Source organism: Dasypus novemcinctus, chromosome 13 (genome assembly GCF_030445035.2).
Source record: "Dasypus novemcinctus isolate mDasNov1 chromosome 13, mDasNov1.1.hap2, whole genome shotgun sequence".
Taxonomy (NCBI): Eukaryota; Metazoa; Chordata; class Mammalia; order Cingulata; family Dasypodidae; genus Dasypus; species Dasypus novemcinctus.
In genome coordinates this window covers 49,893,383-49,920,945 of record NC_080685.1, presented here as the reverse complement: position 1 = coordinate 49,920,945, position 27,563 = coordinate 49,893,383, and the positions used below count along the sequence as shown (strand labels likewise).

The 27,563-nt window shown below is 37.6% G+C and overlaps 1 protein-coding gene and 1 non-coding gene across 20 annotated transcripts in view; both read right to left on the bottom strand.

The window, feature by feature from the left end:
* PRRC2C (proline rich coiled-coil 2C) overlaps positions 1-27,563 on the bottom strand; it is an 89,274-nt gene that overhangs the window by 26,033 nt on the left and 35,678 nt on the right. For 17 of the 19 annotated variants that reach the window (XM_058310111.1, XM_058310124.2, XM_058310123.2 and 14 more), the window contains exons 12-20: positions 22,650-23,268; positions 20,240-20,409; positions 19,090-19,339; positions 13,806-14,016; positions 11,226-13,475; positions 8,133-8,341; positions 3,869-4,023; positions 2,523-3,351; positions 2,128-2,213 (exon numbers count right to left, since the gene is read on the bottom strand). In XM_058310111.1, the coding sequence (XP_058166094.1) occupies positions 2,128-2,213; positions 2,523-3,351; positions 3,869-4,023; positions 8,133-8,341; positions 11,226-13,475; positions 13,806-14,016; positions 19,090-19,339; positions 20,240-20,409; positions 22,650-23,268 (4,779 nt within the window). The remainder of the gene's footprint in view (positions 1-2,127; positions 2,214-2,522; positions 3,352-3,868; positions 4,024-8,132; positions 8,342-11,225; positions 13,476-13,805; positions 14,017-19,089; positions 19,340-20,239; positions 20,410-22,649; positions 23,269-27,563) is intronic. The other 2 variants (XM_058310117.2, XM_058310112.2) reach the window with 1 other exon arrangement.
* On the bottom strand, positions 7,675-7,747 carry TRNAV-CAC (transfer RNA valine (anticodon CAC)). The gene has a single exon. It is a non-coding gene; the product is annotated as a tRNA-Val (tRNA).

The following is a 27,563-nucleotide window of genomic DNA, read 5'->3' as shown; positions in this document are numbered from 1 at the left end:
TCGAATCCCGGTGAAACCTAGAGGACAGAAAATGAGAAAAGAAGAAAACACAGACAGCAAAAACAGAAGGGCAGGAGAAGGGCAAGGGAGGAAAATAAATAAGTCTTTAAAAAAAATATACAAGGAAGAATAATGAAGTTTAGATTATGTCATCTCCCAAATAGCTTGCTCCTCCATTGACAGAAGTTGAAAGTCCTTTTAGTGTTGGGCATTTGCAGTAGAATGCCTGCAAGAAAAAACTAGCAGCTGAGAAATTATTACCGAGTATCAATTAGAAAAAGTGGACCTCTGAACATTTCAACAGTAAAATTAAAGTCAGTGTATCCATCCCAAAATAAAAAAATATAACAAATGCTCCACACTGTCCTTCATATCAGGTTGAAAATTCTTGAACTTATATATGTAAGACATGCACTCTATGATTAAACTGAAGATTTTAGATCCTGAATCCTGTGGCTCTCAATTCTAGCCATACGAAGAGGCAGCTGTAGTACTTTTAACATCAAAACAGATGGGAAAGAGGATGTGGCTGAAGTGGTTGAACACCTGCTTTCCACACAGGAGGTCCCAGGATAGGTTCCCCAGTGCCTCCGAAAAACAAAAACAAACGACAAACAAAACAAACAAAAACCAACTTGGGGGAGCTGATGTGGCTCAGTGGTTGAGCTCCAGCTTTCCTCACAAGAGGTCCTGGGTTCAATCCCTGGTCCTGATACCACAAAGAAACAAAAAGAGATGATGAAGCCTACTGCACACTTAATAAGTCAGAAAATGGGAGTGGAGGTAATGGGGAGCTAGGGAGACTTCTTTAGAGGGAAAAAACCCCAAACAATCTCTTTAAATGATCTTTTCATCTATTGCCCCATTTCTCTGCTTGCCTTCATAGCAAAGCTACTTTAAGTTCCCCACATTCATCTTTCTTCACATTTTCTCTTAAATTCACTCTAAGGAGGTTTTCACCAACATTGCTTGTCAGTCACCAGAGACTTTCATAGTTTTAATTCCCATTAACACCTATTGTACTTGACTAACTGGCAGATGTTGATATACCCAATCTATCCCATCTTAAAAGTCTCTTTCATTTAACTTGCCAGTCACTTCTCCAATCACTTAGCTCCTCCATTTCCTCTTCTGCGTCCTTCCAATCTTTCTGGGTTGGAATGTTCCAGGACTTAACTTTTGATTGTCTTCTCTTTTCTAACTACTCCCATAACTCATTTTCTCTTGTTGATTTCATCCAACTTCATCTGTTTAAACATTACCTTCCTGAATGCTTACATCCAACTGCCTAGTTGACATTTCATTGAGATGGATAATAAACACCTTAAATAACATGTCCCAAATGGAACACCTCACTTGGCTTTCCTGGCCCCCTAGTTATAAATTATTTCCATACCTCTTGGGAAATTCTTTATGCACCTTCCCTATTTTGTTTACTCCTTAGCACTGGCCATATTATTTACTTAACATATTATGTTATTTATTGTTGCCCACCTGACCCCCCAATGCAAGCCCCATAAGGGCAGGACTTTTTGTCTGTTCTTCTCCCCCACTTTTTAACCCCAAAGTTAGAACGTGCCTGGTACCTCACAAGTGCTCAGTAAACACCTGTTCAGTGAATGAATGAAGAATTACCGAACTAAAAAGTCATTTACCAATACTGCAGAGGTTTGAGAAGTTATATTACAAAAACAAAAACCTTATGTGAACTCTGCTTCTAAGTAAACATCCTAATTATTCATGCTAAAAACATGGTAGAAAAGTCCCGAAAATAGCAGCTGCATTAAACAAAAAACAAAACAAACAAAAAAGAAATTAAAACATATTCTGTTTTACAAGGACTTTTTTTCCCTAGAAAATATAATGAAAGTTTTTTAAACTTTAATGTCTAATGGTGAGAAACAGCTTATAATCAAGGCATTTTTTAAAATGTAAAGGTCCCGGAATAGAAGCAGCACCTGGAAAGGTGCTCAGGACTCAACCCAGAACTAATGAATCAGAAACTCTGTCAACTTGTTTTACAAAGTCCTCCAGATGATTTGGAAGTATACTAATATCTGAGAAATTGTTTTAAGGCAAATTCTACCACACCAAACCTACCAATACCATTATTAAATCTATTCCTACCTCTGATGAAGTAGCTGATCCAAACGATGTTAAGGGTTTATTCCATGCACTGACTGACGGTGGCTGTGGTGGGCTAATGGGACCTACTGAAAAGAAACAGCCATATAAAATGTGTCTATTAAAATTTAGAAGCAAATACTCTCTGTCTATTTAACTCTTTCTCTTAATGGTACCCAGACACTGAAACACTGACTTTCACATTACATTTAAAGAGATTCTTGCTTACTGAAATAAATATAAGCTCCCTAAAATGTGTGTTATATTTTGATGAACAGAGCACTGTGTCCATAAAAATATAACATGGTTAAAACTTACTGAGTATATAAATTAAACTGAAAAGAAATGCTAATATTCCATGCCCTTCTCCAGCCCTCACTTCTCTGTTGCTTACTTACATTTCTTAGAGATGTCATTCAGCACAGCTGATGAAGCCACCTTGTTATCCCACAATTCAGCTGTAAGAGCACCATGTGACTGTGGGTTCTGTATGGATTTTCCTGTGGCTACATAATCTGTGCCATTAGGTGTCTGAGCTGAAGGAAGCCTAATTGAAGGTGGTGGTTGTTTTGACATTTGTGTTGTAGTCTGTAGTGGACTTTGAACTGATTTGTGAGTCTGTGCTTGAGTATGGGCTGGAGTGGTTGCGGCTGGGGCTGAGGCTGGGGCAAGTGGGACTGGGGTAGTTGAGGCTGAGGCTGGGGCAGATGGGGCTGGGACTGCTGGGGCAACTGGGGCTGAGATTGCAGGAGCTGGAGTTGGAATTGAAGCTGGTGCTAGAGCAGAAGCAAGGATGGGAATTGAGACTGGGGCTGAGGCAAGGATGGGAGGTGAGGCTGAGGCAAGGATAGGGGTTGGAGCTGGGACTGGAGCTGGAGCTGAGGAAGAGGATGTGGCTGGAGATAAGGTGGAGGATGGAGCTGAGGTTGGGGTTGAGGTTGGAACTGGAACTGTGGATGAGGCTAGGACTGGAGCTGATGTTGACGCTGGGACTGGAGCTGAGGTCGAGGCTGGAACTGGAGCTGAGGTCGAAGCTGGAACTGGAGCTGAGGATGAAGCTGGAACTGGAGCAGAGGCTAGAGCTGGAACTGGAGCAGAGGCTAGAGCTGGAGCTGAGGCTGGTGACTGTGGTTGCTGGGACCCTGTAGCCTGTTTTTTGGCAAATCTTGGAGGAAGCTTAGAAGTCTGACTTCTTCCTTTCTCATTTGCATTCTTTTTATTCCAGACCTTAACAAATTGGTAGGAATCATTTTTATCAATGCAGCTGAAAGCAACAGTTCATGAATAAAATTTCTAATGAAAATACTACTGCTAATTTAGCTCCTTTACTTCTCAAAATACATACTCAATAGAATGAAAATATCAAGGCTGTTAATGAGATTTTAAATTATGAGAGGCCAAGATGATGTAGGAAGAAAATACAAATACATACTATACATTCTTGAGTTATAGGCCCACAATCTCTTTTCTATAATTTTGAAATCCAAAAATTTCATTTGGCAGCAAAACCTGACCTGTTCTGATAAAAAAGCTATTCATAGTCTTCATTCAATTCATAGGTTTGCCAAAGAAGCATTAATTACAGGAGTGCTGCTGGGTGTTACCCTAAATAGGTATATGCAGTACCATATTACCTTCCTAAAATAAATAAATGACTTCTGAAAAGACCTGGTCCCAACCGTGTCCATTAGATTTCCTATATATAAATTTTAAATTAGCTTTGTAGTTGAAACAAATTTTAAACCTGTATGATTTGTTCTTCCTTCTTTCGCCGTTCTTCATCCTGTAAACGTTTTTGTTGTTTTTTGGACACCACTTCTGTAAAACCATCATCGTTCAAATTTGACTGGGGGTCTTCCAGGACTGTTACTTCAGGATGGTCATCAATTATGACAACACCTAAGGGTATTGAAAAAGATTCAAAATGATTATTTTCCTTTATCAACTGAAGAGTTAAATAGCCTATAGCACTTAAAAAAAAAAAAAAAGACAGGCCATAAGATCTAGTATTTATAATTCACAGTATAACCCACCTCTCATTTCCCACCTCATAAGATGGTTATTCATGAGTAAAATGACTTTGGATCAAGATTTGAAAAATTTCAGAAAGAAGGTTAAAATAAAACTACCAAAACGATCTGCTTCTGTTAGTATAAATTCTACCTACCTTTTTTCTTAAACAATATAGGAGTGATTTCTAAAAAAAAAGCCACGATTATCCTATGACCTTAGTCAAATCATTTACATCTATCTTTCTCAGCCTCTGATCTACATAATACTTTCAAGATCTGCAAAGTACTTTTGCATCTCACCATTCTGAGAAATGGGTGTTACTATTTTTTCCCCTTTTTCAAAGGATGAAATAAGTTCAGAGAGGCTGGTTTGTTAAAGGTCTCTAGATGAGAAGGTAACCAAGCTAGCTGATCTTGTGAACTCCTAATACCTCTGTTTTTACATAGATCCTTATCTACAATGTGAACTTGTTAAAAACAAAATACATGTGAAAGTTTCACGTGAGTACAAAGTAGTGTAGATTATGTACATCATCATCACCAAGCAGATGAATAACTCAAGATATACTTCCAACTTATTGTCCAACTAACCATCACTGATGCTATCTTGTTACATTTTACTGTATATCCCAATGAGTTTAAGCAATTTATATCCATTTAAATATTATTTCAAGGAAAAATTAAATTAGTTGATATAATTTTGATTATAGGTAAAATGTGGGCCCACTATTAAAATTTTGCAAACAATATATAATGTGCTTTAATGGGGGGTGAATATACACACACTAAAAACAAATACTAGCCTGGAAATAACAAACATACAATCCAGATAGTGTTAACTTTTGTGGAGTGTGCCAAGAGGATATGATCAGGGATGGGTTCACAGGGGAATCTATCTACAAACAAATTCTTTTTGCATTTTGTAGACAGAAGGGAAATGAAAAATGAATACTGATTAATTAAAATGTACTATTTTTCTAATAATGATTTTGAAGGGAAGAAATCAATTGTTTCTAATTTATCTAAGGCACTTTCTACATGTTTTTCAAATTCTTTAACAAATTATTAACTCTGCAAAATGGAGTATATGGTCATTTCAATGAAAAGTCTTAGATATTTTTAAGGATGTAATGTACTCCATTTTAGACTGAAGAGACTTCTTCATTCACAATTCTAAATTCAGCAGTTTCTCACTTAGATTAAAAATTGTGTGTTTAAAGCTTAATCTTATAGCCACAGCATCACTCATCACTTTACCTTTCTTGCAAGGAGCTGCTTTAGAACTTTTTTGAGGAGTTAATTAGCCCAATCACATACAGCATTTATGTAAATGTAATTAATACTTTGCTCTCTACCCTGTTACTGCCCAGTACTTCCTATATTTTGGGCTAACGAGGTAGCACTCAACCAATTTTATTAAGAAAACAGCCTAAACATGACTTACTTTTTTTTTCCTCTTAGGAGATACCAGAGATTCAACCCAGGACCTTGTACATGGGAAGCATGTGCTCAACAACTGAGTTACACCTGCTCCTCAATGAGAGTTGGTTTTTTCCTTTCTTTGTTTTATTTTTAGGGGGTACTGGGATCGAACCTGGGACTTCGAATATGGGGAAAGCAGGCACTCAACCACTTGAGCTACATCATCTACTCCCTCTTTAATATCCTTGTAATGGGAAAAACAGAATAGCTCAATTTCTATAATCTATTCAGAAATACCTAAACCTTAATATATATATATTTTAAAGATTTATTTATTCCTGTCTAACCACACATCCCCGCCATTGTTTGAGCTGTCTGCTCATCTTCTCTTTAGGAGACACTGGGAAAAGAACCTGGAACCTCCCATGTGGAAGAGAGGTGCTCAGTCACTTGAGGTACCTCAGCTCCCTGGTTTGTTATGTCTCTTACTGTCCTTCCTCTTTGTGTCTCTTTGTTGTGTTATCTTCTTGCATCAGTTTGGTATACCTGCCTGTCATACCAGCTTGCCTCTTCCAGGAAGCCCTGGGAACCAAACCCAGAACCTCCATGTGGTAGGCAGACGCTCAATCGCTTGAGCCACACCCGCTTCCCTTACATTTTTATACTACATCTTAATCCAATGATAGAATAACTTTGGGAAATTTCAACTTATAAGAGTTGTTTAAAAGGAGGAAAACTGGTAGACAAATATTTGCAAAGACAAATGTGCCATTTTTTTGCGAGCCCACTTCTGTCATTTTCCAAATGTGGTGTAATGATGGATGCTTGTCTCCTCTCCTGTGGAACACTCACAATAAAGTTAGCATCCAACTTTCCTACAAATTTAATGTAACTGCTCTCTCTAAATCAAGGTTTTTCAACTTTGGCACTACTGATACTTTGGACTGGTTGTTGGTGCAATATAGAATGTTTAGCAGCATCTCTGGCCTCTATCCACTAGTAACAGTAGTACTTCAACTCCCCAGTTGTGACAACCAAAATAGTCTCCAGATACTGCCAAATTGGGGTGTGTGTGTGTGTAGCAACAAAATTATCCATGCTGGGAACCATGTCTCTAATTTCTCTAAAAATTCTTCAACATATAATGAAGAACAGCTTATTTCTTTTCCCCACGACTTCTAAAATGGTAGTCTAGAACAACAGTTCTCAAATTTTAGCACATATTAGAATCGTCAGTAAGAGTTATTATTAAACTGTTGTTGCACCCTTGTAGGCTGATTCAGAGTAGGGATCAAGAATTTACATTTCTCACAAATTCCCATGTGATGCTAATAGTCTTAAGACCACATTTTTGAGAAGTACTGGCCTAGTAATAATGTTTAGGCCAAAGCTCAAAATCCTCATGTACATCTCTAATATTGGAATTCTAGTATCTAACCTGTTTCCCATTACTACTACCTAGTGTTAACTTAGTAACTATCCCAATTTTATTCACTATTTCCAGTTTCAGTCTCATTATAGCTGAATGAATGACAAGCAGTACATTTTTACATGTACAAATATCTATTCATAGACATTCCTTTTAAATTTCCTTATGCAATACATTCTTACTGCTTATGTTATCCTTCACATTTGATATTCTGCTACCTCATGGCTTTAGTCCTAAAGTATTCACCAACAGCAACACTGCCTCCCAAAGTATTATTTATTCCCTATTTACCTTGTTATTTATTTCTATTTATCCCCCCACCCGCCCTATTGTCTGCTCTCTGTGTCCATCTGCTGTGTTCTCTGTGTCCACTTATATTTCTGTCAGTGGCACCAGGATTCTGTGTCTCTTTTTTGTTGCATCATCTTGTTGCATCAGTTCTGTGTGCATGGTGCCATTCCTGGGCAGGCTGCATTTTTTTCGCGTGGGGTGGCTCCCCTTACAGGGTGCACTCCTTGCGTGTGGGGCTCCCCTATGTGTGGCATGGCACTCCTTGCGGCATCAGCACTGCACGTGGGCCAGCTCACCACATGGGTCAGGAGGCCCTGGGTTTGAACCCTGGACCTCCCATGTGGTAGGTGGATGCGCTATCCATTGAGCCAAATCTGCTTCCCAAACCGTAGGGCGTGTTCCCACCCGGTATCGAACCAGGGACCTTTTGCGTGTGAGGTGAACATGATAACCGCTACACTATGGAAACCCACTATTTACCTTGTTTTTGATACCAATTTTATTAAGTCATAACCCACTGAGTTGAGTATTTTCCTTCCCATCCATTTTTTAAAAGAACACAACATAGGTTCAGATAATTCATTTTACTACTTGGCATTCTGTGCCTTCATATATCTGTCTGGCAAGTTTGGGTGGTTTTCAACTTTTTTTTTAATGCAGTACAGCATATCCCTGGAGTACCTTAACTTTACCAAGCATTCAAGACTAATCTAAAAGTTAATGCTTCAATTAGTAATTCATAAACAGCCTCTATTTCCACCTTGAATGTCCAATGCTGTCCTTGCTGACTAGGTAACTCTTATCTTATCAACTTAAAATATAAGAAAATAAAATAAATGGAACCTAAGACATACTTGCATAATTGTTGAGGTCAAACTGTGACAGAGCATCTACTTTCTCTTTGGGTTTTTTAGGACCTGGTTTGGGATCTTCTCTTTTTTTCCCAGGAATATCTTTGGAATTCTTTTGTCCTGTCCCATTAGATGCTCCTTCCTGGTGGTGTGCAGAGTTGCCATTGATAGGGTCAATACCAGTTACGCTTGCAATCTGGTCATCAAACGGCCTACAAAATAATAACTTGAGTCATTACTACTTCCAAATACCCAAACAAAAGAGTGCTTACTAGCATTTACTAAAGTTCAGTCTAAGAAGAAACACTGTTGAGCTCCTGTGACTTTTGTTGAGTAAATCCTCATGGTAACGGAACTTCCCAAATAAAAGAGATAGATTAGCTCCCTGGAGTTCTTCCCAGCAGTGAAATTCAAGTAGTCATAATTATCCCCTGAAGGTTCCTACTGTGTTGTCTAATATTGTTTATAGCAAAAAATACTTGTGATCTAAGCTAGTTCAAAGTATTTAAGTTTACACTATGTGTATATTTTAAAAAAGGCTCAACCAGATTTACACATTAATGTACACAAATATTTACACTTGATATGAAAATACTTTACTTTACATACCAAATGTATTCCTGCAGTTTTGTTGTGAATATAATAATTCCTTTCTGGTTTATTATTTTAAAAAGAATTTCCAGATGAAAACAAGACCACAGAATATGGGTTTCATAATTTCTTTTCATCTTAGTCTTAAGTATCACTAAAAGCTTATCAAGTGCCTGACACAGAGCATGATCTCAAATATTTGAAGAACGAACTGATTTCTTCTCTACGGAACTGCTGCAAAACATTGGTTTTAACTACAATCAGTTATTACAACTCCTGCAGGTTCAAAGCTGTTGCTATCTATCTACATGGCACAAAAGTTCTGTTTGGTTGAGATCTCAAGTCATAAAAATCAGATCAAGATTTCCCCTGAGCATTATTACTTGAACTTCTAATAGTTCTGTTAAAGTCATTGAAATTTTTTGTTCATTTGTTTTTGTCACCCTGACTCTCTCCAACCTTTAAAGAAGGAATGTTTAAAATCAGAGATAAGTACTCAAGAGATATAAATGGGTACAATGTTTATCTGTAACCTTCCCTAAATCATCAGCAAAAATATTTTGCCTCACTAGTCAATAACCTGAAATGCTACATCTGTGAAACTAAGGAATTCAGATTAATACAATATTGCCCTAATAAATTTCTTAAATGGCTCAGGCTGCAAACCTGAGAAACTGATCAACGACAACAACAAGAACAAACAGGACATAGCAATAGTTGTTTACCATACATCAGGTATGTTAAGTACTTCATAAATATCATCTCAGTAATCTTCATATATTCTTATAAATATCATAACTATCTTCCCATTTTACTTGTAAGGAAAAAAAACATTTACTCAACTAGTACCAGAGCCTAGATTTGAACCTAGGTATTTTGACTCTTTAACTGCTACTTTACAATGCTTTTTAATACTAAAGGAATCAATATTATTTTATTGTAACCAAGACTTTCATATTTAAAAGAATATACGGGAAGTGGATGTAGCTTGAGTGGTTGAGCGCCTGCACGCAAAAGGTCCCAGGTTGAATACCCGGTACTTCCGAAAAAACAAAAAACAAAACAAGCAAACAAACAAACAAAAATCATCAACTCAGGGAAGCCAGTGTAGCTCAGTGGTTGAGTGTTGGCTTTCACATATCCCAGGTTCAATATCTGGCCCCAGCACCTCAAAAAAAAAAAAAAAAAAAAAGAAAAAAAAAAAAGGAAGGGGGGCGGGTAGCAGATACATCTCAAGCAATTGGGCACCTGACTCCCACATGCAAAGTCCTGGGTTTGGTTCCTGGTGCCTCCTAAACATGAGCAGAATCCTCGACCAGCAGGGAGGAGAAGTGGCTCAAACGGATGGGCACTGGTAAATGGATGTGGCTTAAATGACTGAGCTCCCACCTACCACAAGGGGGAAGGGGGGAGGGAGAGGAGGCCCCAGGTTCAGTTCCCTGTGCCTCCTTGAGAAGATGACCAAGACAGTGGGTTGCCATCGATGGATGGCATGGTGAGCTGATGCAAGAAGATGACGCAGCAAGATGACTCAAACAAGGAGACACTAAGAGGAAACACAATGAGAGATACAACAAAGCAGGGAAGAAGTGGCTCAAGTGATTAAGCGTCTCTCTCCCACATGAGAGGTCCCAAGTTCAGTTCCCGGTGCCTCCTGAGGAGAGGATGAGCAGACAAGGAGAGCAAACAGTGAATGGACAGAGAGAGCAGATAGCTAGTGCAAAACAATGAGGGCAGGGGAATAAACAAACAACACAACAAAACAAACAGTTGGGTACTCGCTTCCCATATGGGCGGTCCCAGGTTCAATTTCTGGTGCTTCCTAAAGATGAACAGACAATGAGCAGCAGATGAGGGAGCCAGCCCATGGGGCAGGGGGGCAGGTGGAGAGAGATTAAAAAAAAAAAACAAAACTCCAAAGTTAGCAAAATTTAGAAAAATATTTTAAAAATAAGGAAATGTCAAAGTATTTAGGTTACTGGTAGCCTTAGGGTTGGGGATGGCTTTCCTTTCTGGGCCTTTAACTTAGGATCATTTATTGCAGGTTTGCAACAAGAGGGGAATACAATTTATTCTTTAGGTTCAACATTCACTCTTGGGAAACCAGTAAAGAGCAATCAAGCATATGGTTTAAACATACTAAATCTCAGAGGACAGCTACAAAGTTTTAAAATGAAGACAAATCAGAAAGAAAGGAGGGCTATTAATCACCAAGAAAATGACTTACCAAATGGAGGCTACTGTACATACCCGTACCTAGGTGTGCAAATTTTCCTAAAGTTACAAATTCCCAAAAGGATTCTTGTGGAAAACGTAACATAGCAGGCAAAGGCTCTTGTGATACATTAACCTCTCTTCTTCAAGTACCCTTTATATTTTGAGAACATCTGGGGAGAACAATGTCTTAATTCTCTATCCAGACTAACCCCTTGCATATTCAACCAAGGAAGACTTTTAGCTTCTTTAAAGATAAAAAAGTAAGTATTCCTACAGCAAAGTACTCACCCTCTCTTCCCACTTTTTGATGGTGGGCCACTTCTCCTTTCATTTCTAGGACCTGAGAAATTCCTTCCTGATTTCGATGGACCATTGTTGCCACGCCGATTCTGACGGTCCACTCCAGGTCTCTGACTGGAAAAACTTCTCTTAGCTATTTCCCTCTTTGGAGGTAAAGCATTCTCTCCAGTCTTTACCACTGCTTGTGCATTCAAGTCAGCATTTTTTTTTTCATCTCTTTCACGCCTCTCATTGAAATCACTGCTTTCAGAAGCCGTTTCCCATTCTTCATTTGCCTGATCTGAAGAGTTCTGATTAGATAAATCTGGTGTTTTATTCCCAGAAATATCCCCAGCACTATTAACTGGCTCTTGAACCACATTATTAACTGTGCCATTTGTGGGCACTGTTACCTCATTTGTTTTTGAGGCAGCCTCCCTCTCTCTCAGTCTTCTAAATCGAGGCGGCTTATCTTGCCTTGGTGGTCGGGTAGGGCGTTGTCTTCGGGGCCGCTCTCTAGCTGGGTCAAATTTTCGTTCAAATTTTGGAGGCCGCTTATCTGCCGGTATAGGAATAAACTGCTCATGTCTTCTTGGTGGCTCTCCATCTTCTGGTTTAGGAGCTTCTGTCTGCCTTGGGTTCCACTGATTGTCCCGATAAGTGGGCCTTCGTAAGGTGGGAGGGCGTGATGGGCGACTTCCAGGATCTCTTCCACCGCGCCTGAATGTTCCTCCCCTGCCCCGCCTTGTAGGCTCTCCTTTAGGAAGGAAGCCTGGTTTAGATTTATCATCATCCCTCACATAAGGTTTTTCCAGTGGCCTGTTATCTATTCGGACATGGTTTTCAGGCTTGAAAGAAGACTGAGGCTTTATAAACTTTTTGTTTTCAGACCGTTCCTCTCTTTTGGGATGTTTACCTTTGCTTAAACTATCCTTGTCACTTGCACTTTCGTGAATTTCACTGTCTGTGTCAGTCTCTGAACCGCGCTGTCTTCTTCTTTTGGGAACGACCTCAAAATCTGAGCTCTCACTTCGTGTTTCACTTTCTTCTCGCTGCCTAAGAGGCCCTGAAGGCACATGCTCTGTTCTGGGCTTAGGGTCTCTATACTGAGGATAATCTCGAGTGTGTCCTCTACCGCCCCGGCCACGCCCTCCATAAGAACCTCTATAGCTTCGCCCTCTGGAGTAATATTCCCCTCGGCCTCGACCTCTATATCCTTGATCTGGAAACCAATCTCTATCTCTAACTTCTTTCCAATAGGTCCTAGGGGGTAACATTGATTCTTTTTTAACAGCTGGTCTTGAATCTGGTCGAGGCCTCTCTATAACAAGGTCTTTGCTGACAACTTTCTCAGGTTGTTTCTCTTCTTTGACTACTGGTGCCAAGAGAGTTTGCTGGTTTACAGTTTTAACTGCAGGCTCCATCTGAATGCTATTTGGAGGTTCCAAGGGCTTCTCAGTATCTTGAGACGGCTTTTGAGTCAAAGCAGAATTTTCTGTTGAAGGAACCTTCTCTAGTTCTGGCTGAGGTGGTGGTGGGAGTGACTGTGGTTGACTTGGTGCTGGAGGTGGTGGGGGTGGAGGAAGAGGATCTTTCTTTTCTGTCTTTTCAGGTTTTACAATTTTTTCAGTAACCTTTTCTCCTTTTTCTCCTTCTTTCTCCTTCCTCTGCTCCCGTTCCTCTTTCATATCTCTAAGTATGGGTTTTTTAATGGGACCTGATCTTCTAATAGGCCTATCATTACTTTCTTCCCTTCTATTGGAGCCTGGTCTTGGGCCCCAACGAGTTTCAGATTTAGATTTATACAGTTTTTCAGGTTTTGGTCCTTCAGAAGATCGTATATAGCCATCCTTTTTTGTTTTTTCCTCTGACCTATCTGCTGGTTCTTTTGAATCAATGTATCTGCTGGCTACTTTAGGAATGCTTCCTGATGGCTCATTTCTTTGCTCCTCAGATTTTTGAGTATGGTTAGATCCATGGGAGACACTTCTTTTCCGGACAGGCTGGATTTCTCCAGCAGAAATCCGCTCTTCTTGAGGAGTGGAAACGTTTTTTTGATCAGGTACTTCGAAACAAGCAGACTGATTATTTGTGTCAGTATGGTGAGGTCTAATGTCTTCCACAGATCTGCTAATGAACTTCTGTACTTCTGTCTCACTTGATTCTCTGAGAAAGTCTGCTTTGGGATGAACCTCCAATTGGCTCTTTTCTACTGGACAAGCAGCAGTAATCTGTTCTTGATCCAATGAGGCTTCAGGCCTATAAGAAAGAGAATTCAAAGGTGTAACCAACAAAGCAAAATCTTTCCCACTATGTAATAGTATAGCAAAATAGACCCTCTAGTTTTAAAACACAAAACAATGAATCCTAATCATAAAGAGCATCTTTAAATATATATATATATTTTAAAAATTTAAGACCATACTGATACGACTTTCTAACCCATCAAGACTAACACTTTCCATCTAAAATGAAAGAATATGCTAGATAAGTGTATTTGTTCCAATTACACTGAATTTCAGCATTAAGTTATAAAATGCCCTAATTAATATAGAAATGCAGGAAAAGTTAATTTTAATAATTTATTACCTTACACCCTCAGGTTCTTCTGTTGCCTTAGGAGAAGTTCCTTGCTGTGGCTCAGTATGAGGATAAGGATCTGATCCCCACATTATACGAGGCTCAGAGAGGGAAATTGCATGGTCTCTTGCAGATCGAGCTATATGCTCAAATGACTCAGAACTGTTTGGTGACCCTTCCATCTGGTCTCTTCTCATTAATGGCTTAGGAGGAATCATTCCTGTAACAAAAGTCAAGAAAAAGATAAAATGAGAATTATAAACATCAAAGAAACAAAATCATGATATACATAGAATGTAGCGTCTTAATTACTGTTTGGAATTCACTGTACTTAAGGTAGAGAAATATTTTTTTTCCTGAGCAAAACTGATCAATCCAGCAAAACATCAGTGAAAATTCTATCAGGGCTTTTTTATGAATGAATCTCATTTATGAAATGAAACAAAATTAGCAAAGTAACAAAAGCTTGTGTTTACTTTAAAACAAAATATGCCTACAAAAATCAGATGCCATGCATGTAAATACAGATTCATGAGAAAGCAACACTGATAAATTTTCAGAGAAAGTATTTCCTATAGTAAATTCCATCATCTATTCTATGCAACTGAAAAATGAAGATTTGATTCTTGATTAGCTTTATACCACCCCTAAATTTTCCTGGATATTACTTGGTAACTCATTACCTGGATTTACTCTGACAGATTCCACAAAAGACTGCTACTTCATTTGTTTGTAGCTATCCTACGAATAAATTCATATGGTGGGCTGGTAAAGGATGGAGAAAACTGAAAAGTTGGAATATATAATAGATGGAAAATTCAAATAATGAATCATTTAAAAAGCAAAAATAATGTACTCAATAACACATATTGTTAATAAGACAATAAATATTTAGAAAATAGAACAAAACTAATATACTGGTCTTGCCACATAGTTGGTACAAGTGCCTGGCATTTAACTACCCTGTACTGACAGAAAGTTACATAATTTTATGATTAAAAATATAGAGATGCAGCCGTCCTAGAGTCAGCTCCTTCTACAGGGCAGTTAGTAAATATCCAGAGCTATCTGTAACTAGCTGAAGCACCTGTTTGGGGGCTTCAGGAGACCGGAAGAACATCCGGCAACATCCTTGAAGGAATGGAAGGAAAATGCCCATCTGCAGAGAAGATTCTTAAGTAGAGCACTCCATGCCATGGAGGCCAGTCCCCTTCCTTCACTGGAGGCATAAGCCGCTTCAGGAGCTGTTCCATGGCTGGAATGCAAAGCTCCACTTCCCAAAAAACAGGGGAGGAAGAGATAGTTGGGCACCACCTTCAGCTGCTAATGAGGAAATTCAGCAAGCTAAAGTATAATCCTAAGAACAACTAAAGTTTGAACCTGTCCAAGTTAGAAAGAGGATGGTAGCTGCCATCTTAACTCTGTACCAGGCATAAGGGGAAGCAGGGCAGGCTGAAAATCACAGTGCTGATAGGGACGGGCTTCTTTCCATCCAGGTCAGATTGCAGCTCTAGCCTAGGCCCCAGTGCCACCTCTGGTAGGGAGGAAGCTGGGTGGACCTGTGCCAGCCACTCTCCAGGAAATTAGCAGCCAAGCCATGGACACTGGTGATCATCCTATTCTGGTAGCACAAGTTGCCCAGGAGTTATTCTGTGGCTGGTGTTAGAAGCTCCATTTCCCAAAAACAGGAGAGGAAGAGACAGGTGGCCATCCGTTTCAGCTACTGATTAGTAGATTCCACTGGCTGAAGTATAATCCAAAGGACAGCTGAAGTTTGAACCTGTCCAGGTCGGAAAGAGGCCTGGAGCTGCCATTTTGACTTTGTCCCCAGCATGAGGGGAGGCTGGGCTGACCAAAAATCATAGTGACATAGGAACCAGTTTCTTTTACCCAGATTGGCCTGCAGCCCTAGCTAGGCTTCAGCCCTACCTTGGGGAGGGAGGAGGCTGCAGGGTCCTGCACTAGCCTATTCAGGTACCTGCAGGTACATTTGGCTGGCGCACGATGAATAATCGGAAGTCTAATGGGGCAACTGTGGTCATCGTGGACCCACACTGCATAGACTGTTGCCCACATCTGCAGCTTCATCCTTACCCTAAGCAGAGGAGAAAGGGCGGAAAGCTTCATCAGTCTCTCTGGGCAATGGCAGTCCAGTCCTGCACGACTTGGATTATTCAGGGCTGTGACTCTGTCCCTATCCTTGGCAAGGTAGAAAGTTGGGAGAAGTTTCACTGGTCCCTGGGGCAATAAGGGCAGTTTGAGCCTCCACAGTTCATAGCACCAACTGCCATCTTTGGTTCCTACTGTACAACCAGCAAGGAAGGACAGGAAGCCCTTAACTAAAGAGAAAACTATACCCAGAATATATACTCTAGTAATCCAGATGCCAAGACACGAACAAAAAATTACAATCCACTCCAAGAAACAGGAAGATATGGCTCAGTTAAAGGAAGAAGACAAGTCTTCAGATGACAGAAAGGAGTTGAGACAACTAATCATAAATGTTCAAACAAATCTCCTTAATAAATTCAATGAGATGGCTAAAGGGATTAAGAATATTTATTAAGAAGACATTGGATGAGCACAAAGAATTTGAAAGCATACAAAGAAAAATAGCAGATCTAATGGGAATGAAAGATACGATAAATGAAATTAAAGAAACATTGGAATCATATAATAGCAGATTTGAGGAGGCAGAAGAAAGGCTTGGTAAGCTTGAAGAAATGGCCTCTGAAAGTGAACATACAAAAGTACAGATGAAGAACGGAAAAAATTGAACAAGGTCTCAAGGAACAGTAAGAGATGTGCAAACACACATTTCATGGGCGTCTCAGAAGGAGAAGAGAAGGGAAAAGGGGCAGAAGGAATATTTGAAGAAAACAATGGGAGAAAATTTCCCAACCCTATTGAACGATATAGATATCCATGTCTAAGCACAACATACTTCCATCTGAAAAAATCCAAACAGACCAACTCTAAGACACATACTAATCAGAATGTCAAATGCCAAAGAGTTAATTCTAAGAGCAGCAAGAGAAAAGCAATGCATAACACATAAGGGATACCCAATAAGGTCAAGTGCTGATTTCTCACCAGAAACCACGGAGGCAAGAAGACAGTGGTATAATATATTTAAAATACTACAAGAGAAAAACTTCCAGCCAAGGATCTTCTATCTGGCAAGACTGTCTTTCAAAAATGAGGGCAAGTTTAGAATATTCACAGATAAATAGAAACAGAAAATTTCTAACCAAGAGATCAGATTTTCAGGAAATACTTAAGGGTGTGCCAGAGCCTAAAAAGAAGACAGGAAGAGAGGGGCCTGGAAGAGAAATGAAGATTATATCAATAAAAGGAACTGAAAGTGTCAAAAGAGTGGCAAAAACAAATACGACAGATAAAACTCAAATAATCAGGAATAAACTTAACCAACAATGTAAAGCACTTGTATTCAGAAAACCACAACTCAATGTTAAAAGAAATAAAAAAGGTCTAAATAACTGGAAGACCATTCCATGTTCACTGATTGGAAGACTAAATATCATTAAGATGCCCATTCTACTCAAATTGATAAATAGATTTAATGCAATCCTGATAAAAAGTCGACCTGCATTTTAAAAAAAAATTGAAAACACGATTATCAAATTTATTTGGAAAGGCAAGGGATCCTGAATAGCCAGAAACACCTTACAAAGGAAAAGTGAACTCTCATCTCCAGATTTTAAATTATATTACCTAGCTATTGTGGTAAAAACAACACAGTACTGACATAAAGACAGACACAAAGACCAATGGAACCAAATGGCTGTTTCAGAAACAGACCCTTATACATATGGTCAAGTGATTTTTGACTAGCCTGTCAAACCCACACAGCTCAGTCAGAACAATCCATTCAACAAATGGTGCTGAAAGAATTGCATATCCATACCTGAAAGAAGGAAAGAGGACCCCTATCTCACACCTTATCCAAAAATTAATTCAAAAATGGATCAAAAACCTAAAAATAGAAGAACCATAAAGCTCCTAGAAGAAATTGTAGGAAAATATCTTCAAGACCTGGTGGTAGGTGATGGATTCTTAAAGGAGATAAGAGGAGGACTGAGATGTACTATTGATGTTTAATGTAGAGAGAAGTTTTAATTAGCTTCACTGTAAAAGTGTGGAAATGTACCGAGTGGATGGAAACACATAGTAACAGCTAGTTTATAAACGGGAATGTGGCTGAAAATGGTCTAGGGATGTAAATGCCAACTGACAGAATGCTAGGGAATAATCTAGGAACTGAATAGCACAGTAAACCGAGAGGTGGATGAGAACTGTGGTTTTTGATGGTTCAGATCCAATAGAGTCCTTTGTTAGCTAGAGTAAATGTACATCACTATTGCAGTGTGATGGGAATGTAGAGAAGCATGGGAAAAACACAACTGGAGTGATCTATGGACTGTGATTAGCAGTAATATAATATTCTTGCATCTATGCCAAAGATATACTGTGTTGATAGTGGGACAGTATGGAAAATGTGTGCCAAATGTACACTATGGACATGGTAACCATCAGATGATCTTATCTTATCTGTAACAAATGCTCCACCACAGTGTGGTGTATTGATAAAGGGGTGCTGTTTGGGAATTCTGCACATGTGCATTATTACTTTACACGTTTACAACTTTTGTCATTAAAAAAATTTCTTTTAAATAATAGGGTGGATTGGGGGAAAAATACATGAAATGTAAGATAAGGACTATGATTAGTAGTAAGATTTTGACAATATTCTTTCATAATTTGTAACAAATATCTCATTACAATGCAAGGTATTGGTGGAGGGTTGAGGTATGGGACCCTTGAATCTTATGCATGTTTGCTTTCTAAGTTCACAACTTTTACTACACACTTACTGTTTATGCATGTTTATATATAAATGATATAAAGATAATAACAAGAGGGTGGGTTGGGGGAAAATACTTTGGTTAGTAGTGATATTTTGACAATTCTCAAATATTTAACAATAATGTAAGGTATTGGTCGTAGGGTGAGGTATAAGAGTTCTATATGATATTATATATGTTTGTTTTGTAAGTTCACAACTATTACTATACACTTATTATTTATATATGCTTATGTATGAGTGATATACTTCAATAAATAAAAAAATATAGAGGCCCTATTTAAGTTCTTATTATATTACATATCTCTAAAGATTAAGACTAAAAATGGGAGAAGGGTATGGGGATGAAAAACTTAAATACTGAAAAACTCCAAGTGAGTCCTGAGACAACTGCCTATTTCAATTTACCAGGATGAATGGGTGGAATATCCATAGTAGGTCTTCCTGACATCATTCGAGGATCCATATATGACTGCATCATGAGCCACCTTGGATCAAAACCCATAGAAGCCAAATGCTGAGGGTGAGGTTGCATAGGCTGGTAAAGAGGTCTGTGTGGTGGAGGTGGAACAGCACCACTGGTTGGTTGTGAAGGAACAGTTTGTGGAAGTACACCTTGCTGTTGCTGCTGCTGCCACTGCTGCTGTTTCATCTGTTCCTGAAAAAGCAAAACTCCACATCTTAGACTTTAGTTCCATATGAAGAAGTGATACAATCAGTCACATGAGAAAAGAATAGGCTTTTATTGAATCATTGAGGAAAAAGTAAGACTTCAAAAGACATTTAACAGTGAGAGACAGTAAAACAAAATAATAAAGAAAGGATAAGTTATGACATTTTGCCCCTTACTTGACTTAAGCAAGGAATGATTCATTCATTTTACTGTATAATCCATATCCTAGGTAAAGAGGTTGGTGTTAGGAGAAAAATGTAAAGACAAAGAAGGGGGGTATAACCCATACCAACAAACTTTTTTTTTTTTAAAAAGGTTTGTTTATTTCTCTCCACACACACGCCCCCCCCCCCCCCCCCCCCCCCGCCGCCTACCCCAGTTATCTGTTCTCTGTGTCTATTTGCTTTGTCTTCTTTGTCTGCTTCTGTTGTTGTCAGCGGCATGGGAATCTGTTTCTTTTTGTTGCGTCATCTTGTTGTGTCAGCTCTCTGTGTGTGCAGCGCCATTCCTGGGCAGGCTGCACTTTCTTTCGTGCTGGACAGCTCTCCTTATGGGGTGTACTCCTTGCGCGTGGGGCTCCCTTACATAGGGGACACCCCTGCGTGGCACAGCACTCCTTGTGCGCATCAGCACTGCACATGAGCCAGCTCCACACGGGTCAAAGAGGCCCGGGGTTTGAACCGCAGACCTCCCATGTGGTAAACAGACACCCTAACTACTGGGCCAAGACCACTGCCCTCCCCAAAAAAGTTTTATTAAAAAGAAATTCAGGCCAAATTTGTGTGTTTTGTGTACTTTAGATTTTTATATCAAATTAATTCCCCAAAGAGTTGAACAACAAACCTTTCCGGTTACATATACACTAGAAAATATTTTTATCTTTACCTGCTGCCGCTGGAATCGGGGTGGTAAAGACTTCTGAAACTGTTTGAAATAGCCAGATAACACAGCAGGCCGTGGCTGAGATCCCGATTCTGGTTCTGTTTCATTAGCCACTTGTGTGGACTCTTTTTCACTGCGATTACTATCTTGTCTAGTGAAAACCGGCTCCTCTTCTGCCCAAAGGAAAGGTAAAAGACAATTGTTTTCAACTATGACATTTGTTAAATATATGATTTTTGAACTGGAATGATTAGATTGACGTATCATTTAAGTTAATGTATAAAAGGTATCTTTAACACTACATAACACCGTTTTGTATTTCAATACTGGTAGCCTCAATGAGGTTACATCAGATTTTGTGAAAGCTGGGTTTTTAAGATAAAGTTCACTTGTACAAATGCCTTACTATTAAAAAAGAAAATTTGTATTTGATTTTTTTGTGTGATATCAGAACTTCAAACTCTGTTTCCATAAATATCAATGCAACTATCATTTTCCCTAGGACATATGTCAAAACACAAAAAGCCTATATATATATATACTTACAACAAAGCAAAATATTTTTTTCTTACTAAGGGACTGTAACCTATAAAGAAAACTAACAATAATGAGTTTAATTCTTAAATAAACAGAGAGTGACTACCAGTTATCTTCAAATATATTATTATTCCATATAAAGGGTGTTAAGTATGTGACATCAAAAAGAGAACCCATACAAAGATTTTCATTTCAAAGAAAACTAAAGCCATCTGTTTTAAAGTCATTTGTCATAATTACAAAGCAGTCTTTACAAATTCTTTTTGCCAATGACTAAGGATGCATTTTAAAAGGATGCTTATTTGCTGATATAAAATGATGTTGTCAAGAATGACATTTTCTTGCTTGCATTATATACAATTTAAGAATGTTGTAAAAGAGAATGTAAAATATTGGAGGGAAAAAAGGGAGAGCCAAGTAGGCAAGTTATTAAAAAATCAAATGGGTACACTTACTGATAAACAAGCTAAACTGTCTTAAGAGAACATATAAAATATGGATGAAAATAAAAGCACCACTTTGTAAGAATTATTTAAAAAAAAAACTAATTTACGTAGATGTAGTCACCACTGAAAGTTAAATTAACATATACAGGGTCAACACATCTATTCAGTGGCAGAACTGGAGCTAAAATACAAATTTCCTTGTTTCTAATCAATCCATAATCCTTTCCTATTAAGGGTTATTCAACCAGATTGCCTGAGGTTGATTTCTTTTAGCACTCATTATTATAACATGACAATATTTTTCATTTCCATTGTGAGCAATTTTACTTTTATTGGTGTTAAGTAATCTGTTTAAATGCTTATGACATGTAATAAAAACTGAATATTTGTTTCAAAAATATTTCTAGATTGATTAATGTGAAGAAAATTTATGAAATCTGGTAATCTTGAGTAAACAAAGACCCAACGGGCCTTATCTAAAAAAAAATGTCTAGGGAAATAACACTCTTAGTCTTTTACAGTTATACTAACAGCCAAGTTTGACGTAACACTGAGTATAAATAAAAACTTAAATTCCTAAATAGTTTATAATTTTAAGCAGTAAGGTTTTATAGAAAGAGTGTGTGGGGGGGTTAAGGATCAGAAAAGTTGTAGGAATTCTATATCAGAAAATATTCTAAAACAAAATGGTATGTTAAGTCATTGCTATTTCAAGTTGTTCATTAAGACTGCATTTTACTCAAGTTAGTAGCAAGGTTTTATTCTATACTTTTATTAATTAAAGTCTGTATGAACCAACTTGGGGAAGAACCCCCAAAACTGATTAGCTCTAGAAAGACAAAAAAAAATATGTAGTTACGTGGAAATTATAAACTGGTAAAAGCTACATATGGAAAATTGTGTATTTTAACTGGTAAAAAAAAAATCTGATATTACAAACTGGGTATAGTCATTTAACTACGACAATCCAACATTCCCATTCTCTCAGTTAATTTTGATAGGTAGTAATATATGTGAAAAAATGAGATTTTGTTTAGTTAAATGCCTTGGAATCAGAAAAAAGTAGGGGAAGAGACACCATATGCAATTATGAAGTCAATTCAATTTTGCAGATCAAACTGAATAAAAGCGGGTCTAATAACTTTAAGAAACATTTCAGGGACATTAATTCATTTTTTCCCCCACTAAGAACCCCACCATCATCTTTCCCAAAACCAAATGACCTATTTCTTTCAACACCTTTTTTCTTTAATATACAATAAGAAAAACACGGCTCAAGCCCATGTTTTGTAGTGCAAATGCCATCTTAAAACAATCACACTTATTTAGATTACATGCTGAAAACACACACACACGTACAACACCACCCAAGATGTAACTAACAGAAAACCTTTTGTAAAGCTTATATAAGAACAAACAGCCCATCATACCTTTATTAGAGTTGTTTTCACTTTCTTGTTTTTCTACCACAGGCTCTGAGGTAGGTTCTTTGGGTTCGACTTTTTCCTCCACTTTCTCCCTTTCCTGTTTTAGTTCACATTCCTTCTCCTGTTCTCTTGGCTTTTGTAGTTCTTTTTCCTTTTCTTGCTGCCGTTCTAGTTCTTTCTCTTTTTCTTGCTTTCTTTCCTTTTCCATTAGTCTTTGTTTTTCTTGCTCCCTCTCCAGCTCTTTCTCCTTTTCCTGTTGTCTCTCCCTCTCTCTTTCCTTCTCCTTCTCTCTCTCCCGTTCTTGTTCTTTTTCGAGTTCTTTCTCACGCTCTCGTTCTTTCTCACGTTCCCTTTCTCTAACTTCCTCTGGAGATGGTTGTTTTTCCACAATGCCAAGCTTCTCATCCAATCGTTTCAATTTCTCTGCACATGCTGCCTTTCTTTGTTCTTCCATTCTACGCTCTTCCTCTTCGCGTCGTTTACGAGCACGTTCCACTGCTGCAGAAACTTCTGATTGTTGTCTTCGTCTTTGCTTCCAGATTTCATCACCATCGGGTACTTGCTGCTTGGGAGGAAAAGGGCCAGGTCTTCCAGGTACTGCCTGTCGATCTGGAGGTGGATGCTGAAACATTAAGATAAACACTCAGATATGTATGAGAACTCTGTATTTCTGACCAACACTGGAGATCTCAGGCATGGATATGGAAAAAAGCCCCACAAAAAAGGTCAGAAAATTTCCTGATATAATATACACATTTAAGATGAAAACAAATAACAATACAGGGTAAAAAACACATCTACATAATTTCTCAAACTAAGAACAGAATAATTATTCCGACCATCCAACATATTTATTGAGCATGTACCTATTTATTGTGCCAGACATTACCGTTCATGGAGCAGTTTTTGAAAAAAGTCAGAAGCGTGACATGAATCTCAGAGCATAAATTTGGACATCTAAATAAAGTTTTTAAAAAATTTACAGTATAAGCATTTCAGCAAAAGTTGCCAGAGCTGGAATGCCTAAATGAGGGAGAAAAGAAGGTCATTAAATCCAAATGATCCAAATGGCTGCACCTGAGCCTCGAGAAGATCACGGTGCAGCGAACCGCAAACACCAGAAAGCAAAAGGACGAGGGAGACAGTGCTGATGATGAATCCCAAAATAGAAGAGTCCTAGAAATCAGCTGGGGGGTGAGAGGGGCAGTTCTATATCTTCCAATCCAGAAAAGCCCATCTATAGCCCATAGTGGGGACTAAGTTTCAATGATTTAACTTTCAAATTACTATGATATAAAGTGATGACTACAAAGCCTAAAATCACTGCCAGCAACTATGCAAAAACAAGCAGAATGAAAAGAGCACATGGAGGGCTGGAAATATAAGGGAACTGAATGTTTAAAAGACAAACAATTTAATGATTTTAAAAGGAATTAAGGTGAAGAAACCTTAAAAACAATACAACCTAGACAGAATCTTACAAAAGAGAAAACAGTGGTATGATGAAAACATTGGACTGATTATAAAAGAACATGAATCAAGCCTGTGCTGTCTTAGGCAAGCCACTTAATCAATCTGGTACTCAGTTCTTTCATCTAGTTTGCAGACAAGTTGCAAAAATAAAAATTATGTAAAATTACTAAATTTTTAGAGTAAACTCACAGAACAGGCACTTAAAAATTAAATATTTCTTACATAAAATAAAATGCACACATCTTAAATTAAAAGTTCAATGAGTTTGGACAAATGATATACCTGTGTCTGTCTCCTTACTCCAAGCATCTAATATTAGTTTTGCTTTTCCTAGAATTTCATTTAAATGGGTACATGCAGTTATATTATCTTTTATCCCTGATTTTTTCTGTTTGGTATAATGGTTTTGAGGTTATTGTGTATATCAAGTTTGCTCCACTTACTACAAAATAGTATTCTATTACATGAATATTTATTCACCCATCAATGGACTTGTAGAAGGCTTCAAGTTTTTGTTATTATGAATAACTATGAACGTTCATGTGTAAGTCTTCATGTAAATGTTTATATCTCTTGGGTAACTACTGAGGAGTGCAAGTACCAGATGATACAGTGAGTATATGATTCATTTTATTATAAATTGTCAAACTGTTTCCCAAAAGTTAATATTTTTACAATCTCATCCACAATGCACTGAGATTCATTTTCAACTCTTGGTATTTTTAGTCTTTTAAATTTTGGATGTGTAGCAAAACCTTATTAATTTGCAATTCTCTGATGACTAAAAATACTGAACATCTTTTCATGTGCTTATTGGCTACTTGTAAATTTTCCATTTTGTGAAGTGACTATTCATATCATTGGGCTGCTTGTCACCTTATTATTGAGGCGTAAGGTTTTTTGTTTATATATATATTCCAGATATAAACACTTTGTCAGATATATGTAAAATGAATTTTTTGGTAGCATATCTTTTCGTTTTCTTAAAGATGTCTTTCAAAGCCCAATTTTCTGGTTTTATTTTCTAAGTAGTACTATTTATAGCCTACCCAAGAAATTTTTGTCTACCCCAAAGTTGTGAAGATCTTCCCCTTTACTTTCTTTTAGATTTTTAACTTTTATATTTAGATTCATGGCAATTTTGAGTTAATTTTTGTGTATAGTGTGAGTTTATGGTCCATTCTCCCCCCTGTGAATACCCAGTTGTTTGAGTACCATTTGTTGACAAGATTACCATCACCCAAATTACCCTGGTACCTTTGTTGAATATGAACTGACCATATATGTGTGTAGACTCTATTTCTGTCCCCCCAATCCCTGCTCTGATCCATCGATTTACATGTTATCCTTGGTCCATAATATATTAATTACTGTAGCTTTGGCTTGAGGCATTTGTTTTGGTTAGTCTCAATTCTAAAATTGCCAAATAAATTTCCAATTACAGTGTGGCAATCTCTACCTTTACAAAAAGGCTGCTGGAATTTTAATAGTGACTACACGGAATATATAGATCATTTTCAGGAAAACTGCCAAATCTTTCAATTCACGATCATAAGTCTATTTAGGTCTTCTTTAATTATTCACATCAACGTTTCATAATTTTTTGTGAAGAGTTTCTACACATATTCTGTTACACTTATCCTGCTATGTAATTGACATTATTTCATGCTGTTTTAAATGGTATTTTTAAAAATTTCATTTTCCAATTGTTTGTTCCTAGTATACAGAAATACAATTAAATATTTTTGACGTTGTATCTTGCAACCTTGCTAAGGTTACTTATTAGTTTTTTACTTTTATTTTTCTTGCCTTATTGCGCTGGCACACCAAGAGAATACTACATAGAAGAGGTGAGAGTAGACATTCATCCATTGTTCCTGTGTATAGTGGGAAACATCCATTCTTTCACTTTTAAGTTTGATGCTAGGGGAGTGGATGTAGCTCAAGTGGCTGAGCACCTGCTTCCCCTATGAGGCCATGGGTTCAGTCACCAGTATCTTCTAAAAACCCAATTCTCATTGGGGAGCAAATGTAGCTCAGTGGCTGAGCACCTGCTTCCCATGTACAAGGTCCTGGGTTTAGTCACCAATTTTGTTATATTGTCTATATCCCTTTAATTCCTAAGTTTTTGAATTCTTACCATAAACTGGCATTGAATTTTGTCAAACGCTTTGCTAAATCTACTCAGATGGTCATGTAGTCTTATTTTTCTTTTAATGTCTATATCATTTGTAGAGATGTTCCCTCTTTCATTCCAAACCTGGTGATTTGTTTCTTTTTCTTCTTAATCAATCTTAGCTAAAGGTCAATTTTTGTGATCTTTTAGAAAAAAATGCTTTTAGAGTCTGATTTTTCTTACTGGTTCTTATTTCATCAATTTTCTTTATTTCCTTCCTTTCACTTATTTTGGAATTAATTTGATTTTAAATTCTTTACTAGTTTACTTCTTAGTTTTAAAATTTTATACTTTTCCCCATTAATTAAGTAATCTAAAGTTATAAATTCCCCTCAAAGGACTAATTTAGTTGCATTCCGAAGCTTTTGATATGCTGTATACTTTAATTACTCTTCAGGTCAAAATATTTTCTAACTTCCTTTACAATTTCTAGTTTGATATATGAATTATTTATAAGTGTACTATTTTAATTCCCAAGTATATGGGAATTTTCCTATAAAATCTTTTTGTAATTTATTTCTGAGTTGTCTTGTAGCCCGAGAACAACTGTCTGATTTCAATACTTTTAAATTTATTGAGACTTGGTTTTATGCCCTAGAATAATGTCTATATTAATGCACTTGGAAATACGGTGAAATATAAACCAAAAGTTATATTTTGCTCTACTCTGATTCCAAACTGAATCAGGAGAAAATTGCATTTATACATAAAAAATAAGTTGAAAGTCACAAGTTTGGATTCATAGATGCTTTAATTCTTAACCAAATTTTTACTGACTCAATAAGGACTTTAGAAAAGTATATGGAGTATTACTAGCTTTAATAAGTTGTAATTTTCTGAAAGTTTACGTTGTATATTAAGCATAAGTGCATTACTCAGAATGAACTACCCATGTTTCCAATATAATCTTAAGCACAGAGAATGACAGGTAATAAATAATTTTCATTTCTGTTAGTAGAAATGCTGTAAAGAACACTCAGTGATTAAGAGGAGAGGGACTGGGCCAGATGATGGTGATAAATGTGGTATACGCAGCTATCATATTAGGGTAATTAGGAAAAGCCTCTGAAGTGGTAATGTCTGAGGAGAAATCTATTATAAGAAGGCTCTCAGGAAAACAGTCTTCTAGTTAAGAGAAAACAGAAAGTAAAACATCTTCAGGATGAAAGAGCCTGTGTGGCCAATGCTTTATGAGCAGAGTACCATTAGCATACAGATGAGATTTCCTAGGGAGAGGGCATACATAGAAAAGGATTGCAAACAAATCC